Source organism: Mustelus asterias, chromosome 2 (genome assembly GCF_964213995.1).
Source record: "Mustelus asterias chromosome 2, sMusAst1.hap1.1, whole genome shotgun sequence".
NCBI lineage: Eukaryota > Metazoa > Chordata > Chondrichthyes > Carcharhiniformes > Triakidae > Mustelus > Mustelus asterias.
In genome coordinates this window covers 95,932,760-95,946,501 of record NC_135802.1, presented here as the reverse complement: position 1 = coordinate 95,946,501, position 13,742 = coordinate 95,932,760, and the positions used below count along the sequence as shown (strand labels likewise).

The window sequence follows — 13,742 nt, the reverse complement described above, 5'->3', positions numbered from 1 at the left end:
TTGTCTTCAATGCTTCATGGCCACAGTTTTGAGCCCTCATTTGCCCACAAGTGCAAACAGCGATGTGGGCGCAAAATATTGCAGCAGTCAGAAAATGAGAATCTTATCAGCGAGATCTCATTTTCTGATTTTCCCCATCCTTGCTGGTGATGTAATAAGGTTCCTGCCAAGAAAGATCAGGAACATCCTTTCAATAAATTAACTTCACATTAAAGGGTTTACTTTGCCGTTATCTTCTCCCTACGTTAGGAAATCCCCCCCCTCGCTGGTGTAAGGTCATGCCGGTGAGGTTTACAACAGATTTTGCAAAAGGTGAACCAGGTGAAGGGAACCTGCCTGATGTGCACAAGTTCCATGACGGGGCTTCTCCCCTTGTGTTTTGATGGTGGGGGGTGGTCTCTGTATATGTGAGGGGAGGGGTCCCTTGTTTCTTATCGGAAATCAGGGCACTCTTTTGCTCTTTCCTTGGGATTTCCGGTGTTGTGGCTTTTATCTAACCCCGTCCCACCAGTGTGACTGTGCCTGCAGATATTTTCTGCACAGAGTGCTGCACAATGTGGTGAGAAAAGCTGGCCGTGCAGTCTGCGAGCTGCATGTCATGTTTTCTCACCTCAGCCACCATTCTATGCAAGAAATGGAAAAGTCCATCCCATGTCTCTTTCAATTCTCTCCCCGTGATCCCATCCCAACCTCACCTACCTGTGTCCAGGGATTCAATTATGATCCCAAGTGAAATTCTTGGAGCATAATTGGCAGTAGCCACCACTCTCAGCGGTGCTGTTAGCAATGGAGAGCTGCCAGTCTCTAATTGGCTGGAACTCGCAGTGGACCGAATTCTCATGCTGGCCAGTTATGTGCCTGACATTCACTTAATTTGGCTGGGGTTGTCCCACAGATTCAACGCAGAGTTCCCACTGTTTTTCCAACTGATGGACTAAAACCCTGATGCCAACATTATATCCAGGCCCATTTATTGTTTCCAGAGAAAATTAGATTTGAAGCAGAAAAACAGGGCCATGGGGAGACACAAAAAACAGTGACCTCATCTGTTTAAGCAAAGTGTCCACTTGACATGATTCCGTACTGTAAAGCTGGTCCTGCTCTCCTTTGCTGAAACTGCTCATTATTCAAAGAGCATCAATCCCACCTCTTCTCTACCTCAAACTGTCTTCTTAAACCAACTTTCTATGCTTCCTCCAATTTAATATCCAACATCAAATGAAAAGTGAATGTTTTTGTAACTTCCCTCCCTTCTCTAAAGTTCTCCAACTGCCCTGAATCCACATCTTTCTCTAGATTCTATCCCATCTCCTGCCTTGCTCTCTCCAAGCACATCCTATCCATGAGACTAAGTTCCTGCTCCTCTGACCATATTCCAAACTATTAATCGCATATCTTCACACCCAGCTAATATTCACACCCAGCTAGCTAATATTATTAACAGTTCCCTCTTTTCAAGTGTTGTACCCCTCCTCTTCAAATCGACCATCAACAACTTAAAATATCTTCGATTTCTCTGACTTTGTAACTACCAACCTACATCCACCTCCTTTTCCCCTCCAAAATCCTTGAACATGCTTTTGCCTACCAAATGTATACCCATTTTTCCCACCATTCTTTGTTTGATATCATAGGAGCCACCCCTGCCACAATATTGAAATGGCTCTTATTAAAGTCACAAATGAAATTCTGTATGAGTGTTGCCATGGTAAACTCTCCCTCCTCATTTTTTCAACCTAGTCACAACCTTCCATACAGCTGACCACACCACTCTTCTCCAATGTCATCATCCAGCAAGGTGGGACTGTCCCTGCCGGACTCCAATCTTACTTATCGAATCACAGTTAGGTAATCACCTTGCAATTCTTCCCACAACAGCACCATTATATCAGGAGCCCACAAGAATCTGCCCCCATCCATTTCTCATCTCCATGCTACTCCTTGGTGATAGCATCCAAAAATGCAACATCAAGTTTCATATGTACACTGACCGCTCTATCTCACTTATTCTCTCTTGATTCCTCCACTCTCTCTGGTGTGTCATACTCCTTGTCCAATACCCAACGTTGAATGACCAAACATTTCCTCCAGCAAAATATCAGGAAGAGTGAAGCCACTGTCTTTGGTGCCTGCCATTCCCTGGCCACTGTTTCCATCCCTGGAAACTATAAGAAGCTGAGCCAGATGTGACAACGCTGTGCCATTTAAGAAATGTATTTGTATCATGTTTCTCGTTGAAGGCATTTATTTTAGCAGTCAGTTCTATGTATCGGTGCTACTTTGTCTATAACCGGCAGCCTACAGGTTGATGCTGTAGAAGCATAATTGATCTTAATTGCTGGAATATTTGTTTTAATTTGGGCTAATGTAGTGTGGTTGTTTTAGTACATTCTCTTGGGGTTTTACAGAATGGGGCTTTATTAGGTTGATTGACAGGAAAAGTCACGTGACTGGGCAAGGCTAGGCTCACAGAGGAGACAAGATTGGTTCTTGCTTGGGAGCTGCAGAGGGAAGTAGCTATTTCTATCTCTGAAGACTGGGACCTGCCATAAAATAGGTCACTTCCTCTGAAGCCTACTGCATGGGAGTCAGAAGACAGCGTATTTCTGGATCTCAGTCCAGAGGTGTTAAAAGGCTGGAAACCTAGCATCCACGTGAGCTATATGTTTTGTGCTAACTGATTCTGAAGAAGAATGTACGTCTGTGGGGATATTGCTTAAATTGGAAATACAGGGGGTAATTCTCCCAAAAAAATTCTAAGTGCTGAATTGGTGGAAAAAATGGTATAATTCATGATTGTTTTTTCAGTGGGAGTTCAGCCTCCAATCTCCCACACTCTGTGCAATGTAGAGGTCACAATCGTGAATATCATTAAAAGCTCAGGGGCGGGGCCTATTCATGCCGGAGTCCTCTCCACCACCCCCCCCCCCCCCCCCCCTTCTCCCGCGGCCCAATCGCAGCCACCACAAGCATTCCTGGGCCAGCCCCGACCCCACCCATCCCGGAACACCCCGATCTCCAGCCCAACCCCCCCAGTGATGATTCCCCCGGCAGACCCCCACCATGGGAGGCAGATGCCCCCACCACAGGAGGCAGACCTCCCCACCCCAGCAGATCCCCACACAGGAGGCAGACACCCTCGCCCGCCCTGATCACTGGGCTCCCTCCAGTTCCGACCGGATCCAAATGGCAGTGGGACCCCCCCATCCCCACCAATCGCCTCTGGCCCCGCCCCCTTGTCTCCATTCCTTGACACTGCCCAATGCCCAGTGGGCGGTGCCATGGTGCCCCCTTGGCATGGGCACTTTGGGCACTGCCAGGATGCCCATGCCCAGGGGGCAACACCCCCCCCCCCTCACCGCCTGAACCCTGGGGGGCCCCGATTGCCCCCTTCACTCCAGAGGGTCTCCCGCTGGTTCCCCGAAAGTGGGGAGCTACTCTAAACCCCGCCGGAGTGAAATTGCACTGGCGGGGTGGGAGATGCTATTGGGCCCGGAGAATCCAGTCCCAGGCCCAATAATCACATGCAAATAACATTGAAAATAGATGAAAATGACTTACCTGGTGTTCCCACCGGTTTCCTGCATGTTCCCAACCACACCTGATTTCTGGAGGTGGGAGACGCGTATGCGTTGGGAACGCATGTGCGAATCCCACGAATCAGCTCACACGTGCATCTCCCGACCAAACCCGCCAAAAAATTTGCAGGTCGGAATGGAAGAATCACCCCCATAGAGATAGATAGCTGTTAAGAATTATACTTCATCATATTTAAGTATTTCGATTGGTAAAAGTTATGCTAATTCTTTTTGTTATAAATTAACTGTTCTTAAATAAAGTTTGTTTTAATAAAAACTTCCTGGTGGGTTAACAGAATCACACCTGGAATGAAACACTTATGCTCGCAGTACAGTAATGCCAAAATCAAATAAAGTTGGGGTCTAGGCTAGGCTAACTTCACAACAGAGTTTCAGATCTGGTCCCTAACACAGACTATTTGCAACCTAGGTGTTGTATCTGATCCGGAGATGAATTTGTGACCACATATCCACTCCATCACCAAGACTGTCTACTTCCATCTCTGTAACATCTCCTGACTCCCCTCTGCCTTTCATCTTACCATCTGGAGACTGTCCATCTACCTCAGCTCACATGCTGCTAAAACCATCAGCCATGCCTTGGTTTGAAAAACTTCCATGGCCTCTTCAACCTTCTCCAACTCGAGAACCCTCCAGTTCTGGATCTCCCACAGTTCTGGCCTCTTTCACATCGCTATTTAATCACTCCACCATTGGCAGCCTTCAGCTGCCTTCGTCTTCTACTCATAAATTCCCACCCTAAATATTTCCCGCTCCACCTCATCTCTTTCAAAATCTAGCTCATTGCTCAATGTCAAAATGTTTTTATTGTTAATGTTCTTGTTAAGTTACTGGAAAGTTTTGCTATATGAATTGCACTATATAAAAGCAAGTTATACTTCATGGATTTTTATCCACTTAAATAAGAGTCAAGGAAGTGTATTTTAAATATTAAAAGTAAAACATTTCTGAGAGGAAATATTACAATTTTCAGCATTGCTTCCTCCTTTTCCAGAGTCCTGATGGCATGCTTGCCTCTTAATCATAAGTTGTGATTCAAACCTTATTATGAATCTGAGCACATATGCCAGGCTGGCACTTTAAGCCCATTACTGAAGGGGTTAATATAAAATATCTCATGCCACTTCTCACCTCTTCTTCGTATCTCTCCTCTCTCCCCACATCCTCCTTTTTTTTCTCTCCCTGCATCACCTCTTCTTCTTGTCTCCCCCTCTGCCTTTCTCCTCATTGCCTCACCACCTATTGTCTGCTTCACACCTTCTCCTCACTATACATGTTCTTTCCTGTCCTCTTCCTAGCTAATCTTTCATGAGAATTGCAATTCAGTAATTCTATCAATGTCAGATTTTGTCTATCTGAAAATAGAATGAATATACCAATTTTTCTATTCTGGATTAGAGAGTTTTCAACTGCTCAAGTTCCACTTTAGTTTCATGAGAGATTTTGCACAAACTAGTAAGAACTCATAATTTAATTGAGTTACATTTTTTTAATATGAAAGAGAAATAAAGTAATGCAGGCTGTAGTAAACAATATTTATTAATTTATTGGAACTTTCATTATGACAATATCAAGATGAAATATGTAAAGCTACAAGTTACATTTGGATTAATTCTGTTCACTTATGCATTCAAAATCAATTAGTGTATAAAAAAAGGTAATTTCATGTAACCTATCAAAAATTTACACTTTTTAATAATTAAAATAATTTGAAATGGTGCAATTGTGCCTTTCATTTTATTTCTTACCATCTGGAGACTGTCCAGCATTTACTGCATCAATTTGTGGTCCATAAGCTCTCAGAAAAGGATGGTCCATTGAAGTAGAAGGTGCATCAAGAATTTCATTACTTGGTGCCCCTGAAAGAATTAATATTTTACTTTATGAATAAAGTCTTGAATAGACATCTAAGGGATTAAATTGGATAAGACCTGAAAATGAACACCGAAGTTACCCTGTGGAATTAACTCCTATCCAATCATGTTGCAGGTAGCACATTAAGGTTACACTGCCTGCTGTTTTACAAGAATGCTCGGACTTGTCTTGGCTGCACTGATCACCAAGGGATCTGATATCATGAGCAAATAGTGCCACTTAAAAGCAGCTTGCACCTCTTAAAGGGGAGGTGCATTATGGTTTCAAGAAGTTTTTCGAGTGGCTCTGAGGGCCTTGGTAAAAGAGTTGGAAAGCAGGAAAGATATTCAGTAAGAGGACTTCCTAACATGTGTGTTGCTTCTAGAATCTGAAAATAGTGCAGGAAGAATGTTAAATGATGAGATGTCAAGGCGAATGAGTTCATCTTCAAATGGTTCAGCTGCACTACTTGTCCGATCCACTGTTCAACTCACTACATCCGCATCACACATCTACCAAAAATCTCTATCAATCCTTACTCAACCCAAACATTCACATGCTTTCCATCACTTTCAACACATAGCACTGCTACAAGCCTCACACCTCAACTCACAGCTTGCACACAATGGCAGGTATACAAACCTGACTGTCCCATCGTCCAAACATACTGCTGGACACTCACTGACACACTTGCCTCTTTCTTGCAAGAACATGTGGCAAATGACAGTAGGTAGCAACAAAGAATTGTAGGTGCACAAGCAGGCTTGCATGTTTTACCCCCATGGAGGAGACAGTTCTGGTCATCAAGGGAGGAAGCGTTGCTGAGGCCACCAGTTGGGTGGAAGTGAGCAATGATGAGAGTATCTGTATACTTACTCCACATTTACTCATCCCATGTCTTCCTTATCCATCAATCGCTTCTGACTTGGGAACTGCAGATGTTCAATGTATATGTACCCATTTCTTACTTTCTCCTCTGTCCACTTTACAATACCAAACTTGGTTCCTTCTAAACTCAGATGCTCAAGAACAGAAGCTTTGCAGTGATAGAAGAGAGAGAATTTGAAAACTGATAATGTATTGTTCAAAAATGGATGAAGGATAGACTGCGTATTTACAGGTCAGTCAGTCTAACACTGATGGTAAGCAAGTAGTTGGAAAAAATTCTGAGGGACGTATTAATTGTTTGAAACATTTTGTTTTTTTAAAAAAAGGGAAATGTCATGATAATAATTGATTGTGGACTCTAGAATTAGATAAGATACGGTACATTTTGCACTATATGGGGTCACCAGGCCTGAGTGTCGAAGGTGAAATAGCACATGTTAGAAAAGGTTGTAGATGCCTTGCAGTTGTGTGTTCATGTAATGAAAATGTGTTATTAATAAAGTTGGTTCACAGAAATTGTGTCAGTTGTCCTGCATCAAAAAACAAGACAGCAGGAAGCAAAGGATAATGGTCAAATGATGTTTTTGCAACGAAAAGGCTGTTTCTAGTGAGGTTACACATCATTCAGTAGGAAGTCCCTTGCTTTTTGTGGCATGTACTAATGATTTACACTTAAATGTAAAGAACATGTTTCAGATGTTTGTAGGTGATAAAAATTGGATGTGTGGTTGATAGTGAAGAAGAAAGTTTCAGACTGCAGGAAGATATCAATGGTCAGATTGTCACAGAGGTGACAGATGGAATTCAGTCAGAAGAAGTGCAAGGTAATACATCCAGAGAGGTCACACCAAGCAAAGGAATGCACAAAAAATGGTAGGAAACAGAGAAATGCAGAAGGACCTTGGCAAGCACATCCATATAGGTGGGTGAAGTGGTCAAAAAGACCCAAGCAACATTTTCCTTTATTAGCCAGCATAGAACTCAAGAGCAGGAGGTTGTGCTAGAACTATATAAAACACTAGTTAGGCCACAGATAGTGTATTACATATAGCTTTGGTCACTGCGTTACAGAAAAGATGTAGTCAAATTAGATGGATACAGAGGAGATTTACAAGGATGTTTCCAGGAATGGAGAATTTAGCAGTGAGGAAAAGTTAAAGAGGCTGGAATTGTTTTCTTTGGAGCAGAGGAAGCCTTGTAGAGGTTTAATTGAGATATATAAAATTATGAGAGATCAAGATAGAGTGGATAGGAAGGATCTATCTTCCTTAGGGCAGAGGCTAATAACCAGAGGGCATGGATTTAAATTAATTGGCAAAAGGATTAGGGGGGGGTTGAGGAGAAAGTGGAGGATTGTAGGAGTCCAGAACTCATTGCCTGAAAGGGCAGAAGCCCTCATCACATTTGATTAAGTGCTGCTTGATGGCACTGTCAATGACACCTTCCATCACTTTGCTGATGATTGAGGGTAGGCTAATGGGACTGTAATTGGTTGAATTAGATTTGTCCAAATTTTTGTGATCAGGACATACATTGGCAATATTCCACATTGATCAGGGAGATGTCAGCATTGTAGCTGTGTTGTACAGCTTGGCTAGTGGGTGTGATTAATTTTGGATCACAAGTTACCTTTAGAACTACAACCGGGAAGTGTTAGGGCTCACAGCCTTTGTTATGTCCAATAATGCCTGCACCTATTTCTTGATATTACGTGAAGTGAATTGGCTAAAAACTGACATCTATGATGGCATGTCTGGCGGAAGGTGGTCGTAAAAACTTCAGCTTTGCTTCTTGCGTATTTAGGTTATGCTGTCATTGAGGATAGTGATTTTTGTGAAGCCTTCTCCTAGTTGTTTAACAGCACACCATTAATGACTGGACATGGTAGGACTGCAGAGCTTTGATCTGATCCATTGGTGTGAGATCACTGAACTCTTTTTGTTGCTTCTTCCATTCTTTAGCTTGCAATTAGTCCAGAGTTTTGCTTCACCAAATTGGTACCTCATTTTTAGGTATGTGTGGTCCTGCAATCCTCATTGAAACAGGGTTACTCCCTCGGCTTGATGGTACTGATGAGTGGAGGGACGTGCCAGGCCAAGAAATTAGATGATTGTTGAATATAATTCTGCTGCTGCTGATTGCCCTTATCAACTTGTGGATGCCCAGTTTTGAGCAGCTAGCTCTGTTCTAAATCTAAACTATTTATCATGGTGGTAGTACCACACAACATGATGAAGGGTATCCTTTGTATAAAGACTTTGTCTCTGCAAGGACTGTGCAGTGGTCACTCCTACATACAGTCATGGACAGATACATCTGCAATAGCTAGATTGGTGAGGGCGAGGTCAGGTAGGTTTATCTCTCATCAATTCTCTCACTTGGCTCAGGTCCAGTCTGGCAGATAGCTCCTTCAGGACTCACTTAATAGTAATGCTACAGAGTCATTCTTTATGATTGCCATTGACGTTCCTCTTCACAATGTGTATTCTGTGTCAATAGCTACCCTCTGCATTTGCAAGAGTACTGAGGCACCAACTGAGGTAGAGTAGTAGGCAGTAATCGGCAAGAGGTTTCCTTACCCTTGATTGACCTCATACAATGAGGTAACATGGAGTCTGGAATCAATGTCGAGGAGTCTCATGACCATTCCCTCCTGGTTGTACCACTGTGTCACCATATATGGTGAGTCTGTCCAGCTGGAGGGATAGGACATACCCTGGATGGTAATGGAAAAAGTCTGGGACGTTGACTGAAAGAATATGACTATGTTAGGCTGATGCTTGCTTAGTCTGTGGGACAGCTCTCCTAATTTTGGGTCAAGTCCCCAAATGTCTTTGAAAGATTCACGGGACTGTGCTGAGCAGTCCATATAGTTTATTCTTTTATTGAATTTTCTGTAGCTGTTTAATGTTACTGAGTGGCTTGTTAGGTAATGTCAGACAGAAGTTGAGAGTCAACCACATTGCTGTAGGTCTGGAGTTACATGAAGACCAAACAGAGTAAAAACTGTAAATTTCCTTTCTTCTTTCTGATTCCTAGTCACCATCTTTAACCAGTGCTTTTTTTCTACATTTCTTTTATAAAATCTATTAAAATGGTTTTGAAGATTTTGGTTACACCTGATTCTGATTTGTAACGTTAGGTTTTATAAGGTTCCATCTTTGGCATAAAATCTTGCGACTATCATGCATTGGTCAGGAAATTACATGCCCAGCTTCACATGCATAATTTTGCACATCCATTTTTTTGAGCTGAATGGTGAAGAGGTTAGATATTAAGAAAGAAAATTATAATGGAAGCAAGTCAAACCCACATTTAATAATTACTAAAATGAGATCTCATGCTTAATTATGATCTTGTGCAGGGTTCTGCTTAATCCATCTTAACACAAGTGAAGAGAACAATCAATAGAGTGCATACTTCCGCAACACCGTGTTAACTCGATGTTATTATAGAGACACAGCTCTTCTTTAAGGATTTTCCCTGCCTGATTGATGCTCTGCAAACTACAAAGCTGAAAAAAGAAATCTTTTATTGAGAGCTTCCCACCTCAGGTGAATCCACATCCAACAACCTGCACAGAAAAATCTGCTTGTATTTTGACAGCTGTAACAAATTGCACCACAGCAGTTGAGATAATCCACAACATTCAAAAACAATCAACAACATTCTAAATAAAACAACCCTCCAACATTATTTTTAGAAAGTCATTTTGCCCCATCTCCCAAATTAACAGATCTTTTAAAAAAATTCCTGAATCCAGATCCAGATTGACAACTTCACCAAAAACTGAACAATTCTTCATTGGACCAAGTACGCCAAGCTTCGCTGAAAGCGTCCATTAGTTTTTTGAGATATATGTTTACAGACAAATAAACAGGAGTGAAACATTACTGTTGCCCATCTTCAGTGACAGAGATAATAACAAACATCTCAATGATACTGGCCTCTTTTGGAAGCAAAATTAAGAAATATTTCAACATGCAAAGGGTGGTAAAAGTTTTAAACGAGATCAGTTGTTAACTTTATAACTTAGGTTGATAGATTTTTATATAGATAAGGGGCAAAAATCCATACGGAGTTAAGTCACAGATTAGCTATGATCTCATTGAATGGCAGAACAGGCTGTTGCTCCTAGGTTTCCTATGTTGTGTATTCTACCTTCCTGAAGGTGTAGGAGACAAACATTTACACTTCCGATGGACAAGGAGAAAATATGTACACAAACGTAGAGACATTTATCTTGGTGTTTGTTATTTTCCTATTAAAATTTTGTGCATTTGATCCCAGGTATGATTTACACTCACTTAACTATATTCATTCAGCTCTCTAGATCTATCCTCATTTAGCTTTCATCTCTGTTTTAGTAAGTAATTGGACTTCAACACCAAAGAGTGCTACCAGCCTTTGTTGCATCTTATGCAGCAAGATCTATAATAGTACAAGCCTCGGTCTTCCCCACTGCCTTTGTCACACTCATTTTGGCTGTGCAACATTGCACTGATACAACACTTAATAGTCACTACATTCCTTATTGGTGATACTGGATGGCTCTTAAAAAGCTGCTGGCTTACCCAAACTTGTGGTTCCCAGACAAACAATATGCACTTGTGACATCCAGTACCGGGAAACAATGCGGCATGTGGAACTGCCTCACTTTGCAAAATTCAACTGGTGTTCCCTTGCTGGTAATGCAGTTAAGCCCAAATCACAACCAAGTACATCCTCAATTTTGCCAGTCACACCAAATTGGGGCTTTTATTCTAGTTTGTCTCATAACCCTTGTTAAAAATTGAGTTCTGTTAGCCAATTTCTAATTTGTTGAGATTACATCAATTTGGTCTAGCTGTGGTACTTTGCACATCTCAAACTAATGTTTCTTTAAAAATATCTATTACTACTCGTAAAATGTGTAATTCATGGAAATTTGATTTCTGACATAGGCAATTTTCCCTCCTTTTCTTGGGTGAAGACAGATGCTGCAGTTATCATCATTGCAAGTGGATCATATTTTACTTGGTCCTGTATTAAATTTGTAAATATTTTTAGGGAAAATAAATCTTTATTGTTACAATAGTCTTAAGTTCTATATTCCTCTTAACTTCTATAATTGCAATTTTATACCTAGTTTTACTTTTCTCTTTTATTATCCAAAATCTGACCTATAAAGTTCTGCATATGTTTTAAAAGTCAGCAGTTTATCTTCAATATGTTTCTTTACACTGCTCCTTAATTGGACTCCATTGCCCTTTGTACTGATTTGCTAATGATAATGTGATTGAAAGATCAACAACAGTTCATCATAGAATCATAGAACCCCTACAGTGCAGAAGGAGGCCATTCAGCCCATTGAGTCTGCACTGACTCTCCGACAGAGCATCTTATCTAAGCCCACCCCCTGTCCTATCCTCAACCCAACACATTTATCCCGCTAATTCCCCCTAACCTACACATCTTGGGACACTAAGGGGCAATTTAGCATGGCCAATCCACCTAACCTGGAGGAAACCCATGCAGACGTGAAGAGAACGTGCAAACTCCACACAGTCACCCAAGGCTGGAATCGAACCCAGGTACCTGGAGCTGTGGCGCAACAGTGCTAACCACTGTGTCATCATGCCACACGTTCCTTAATTCATTCACACTCCCCTGTTGTGGGTTATCCCACCATTGTGATCTTTGCTTTGAAGCTGTCTCATTTTAAAGTTTTATTTTAATGTTTTTGTACTCATGTGCTTTGCTCATACTCTCCTGAGCAGTTAATTTTGAATGATATATTGATTACTCGATCTTAATGCTCCTCCATTTTTGCCTTATTCACAATGCCGAAAAATTAGATCCAGAAAAATTCCAACCACATTCATTTGCTCAACAACTAAGCAGTTAGCATCTATCAAATGTGTTATTCCATTAGATTTTCATCTCCTTTTTTCTCAATCAACATTGGGATAACTGAAGTCCTCCATAACATTGTTATCACATTTTTACAGGCATCCCTTATCTACAAGGGACATCTGTAATAACATTCAAAGAATGACTTATTTTCCTGATCTTAATCTAGACTGCATTCGTTGCATTAGCCAAGTTTTCCTTCTTTCTGAAAATGTAATATCCTAGTTTAGCAAAGTCTCCATTATTCAGCTAACTATGCACCTTTCCTTCAATAAGTTTCCAATTCTGCAAACCTGTTTCAAATGCTCCTAATATATAACTAAAATCTCAAAATCACCTCCAGAAAAAAATTAATAAATATTTGGACGATGTAATCTAATTAGCCAGATTAAATTCTATGGTGTTTGTAATAAATTATTTGTAAGTAGATAATTTAGAATGGAATTTGATTAAGTAAATCAGGGAAGCAGAAAAATATTTCTAAAATAAGGCAAGTACTCTAACATGCCTTTTTAACAACTGGCTTAAGCTTAATTGAAGTAGCATCATAAACCATTAGAGACATCAAATTGGAGAAACTTCCACGTGGTCTCGGACAGAAGCTTATGTCTCATTAGTAATAATTTTTATGCCCACAAGAATCACGCCACATCTTGTAAGTATAGCTGCACAGATGCCAATACCATGTAGTACTGTCCACAAGTGTGCCGAGATATGTTACTCCATCACAGAGTGTTACAAAGTCAATGCTAACCCTGTCCACTCCCGATCTACATGCAAGTTTACTTCCCAATGAGCAACACTGGAAATGGTGAGATGTTAAGGGGTTAACATCCCATGAATCTCCTATGATCTTGGCCATTTGTAAAAAAGGTGTGAGCTCCTGCAAAAGTGCAAACGCAGCTGGTTGCTGTAAGGTAAAGTGAAATAAATTCTTAGCTTGAAAGCTGTGATTAACTGCATCTTGCTGTTTGGAACAATTTGTGTTGGTATCAGCACATATTCCCTATTCTGGACTGTCACCCCAACCTTGCAAATAACAACTCGGCTAATGCTGTCCTTGTTTGAAGGAGATAACATTCGCTTTATGGGCAAAGCAGCGTCCCAAGATATATGGGAACAGTTGCTATCTCACACTCGAGCAATGGTGGACATGCAGTTTCGATGGCAACCGGGGGTGGGTTTTCAACACATGGTTTTACTCACGTACTGTCTTTGTACTTACTCTTGCTGTTGCTAAGCATGTGATCTGGGTGAAGTTATACTGTGTGTACGTGACTAATTGCTGTAAAAAGAGTATAAAGAGAGGGACTCCCCCTTGTTTGGAGAGTATCGCTTGGCGAAGCTCAGCACACTGTGCTGAGTTAGTAAAGCGATCCTTCATAAGCTTGTACTTGCTTGCAAATAAAGGACTGGGTTTCCTTATTCTTGCATCAAGTACGTAAGGGTCTCTGAAAAACGAACCTGACAATTTGGCGCTGTGAGCAGGGTTCCAAGATATACAGCTGT

General features: G+C 41.3%; 1 protein-coding gene across 1 annotated transcript in view; it reads right to left on the bottom strand.

The window, feature by feature from the left end:
- Positions 1-13,742, bottom strand: part of fam221a (family with sequence similarity 221 member A) — a 49,386-nt gene that overhangs the window by 12,667 nt on the left and 22,977 nt on the right. The window contains exon 5 of the mRNA XM_078200544.1: positions 5,348-5,458. Within this exon, the coding sequence (XP_078056670.1) occupies positions 5,348-5,458 (111 nt within the window). The remainder of the gene's footprint in view (positions 1-5,347; positions 5,459-13,742) is intronic.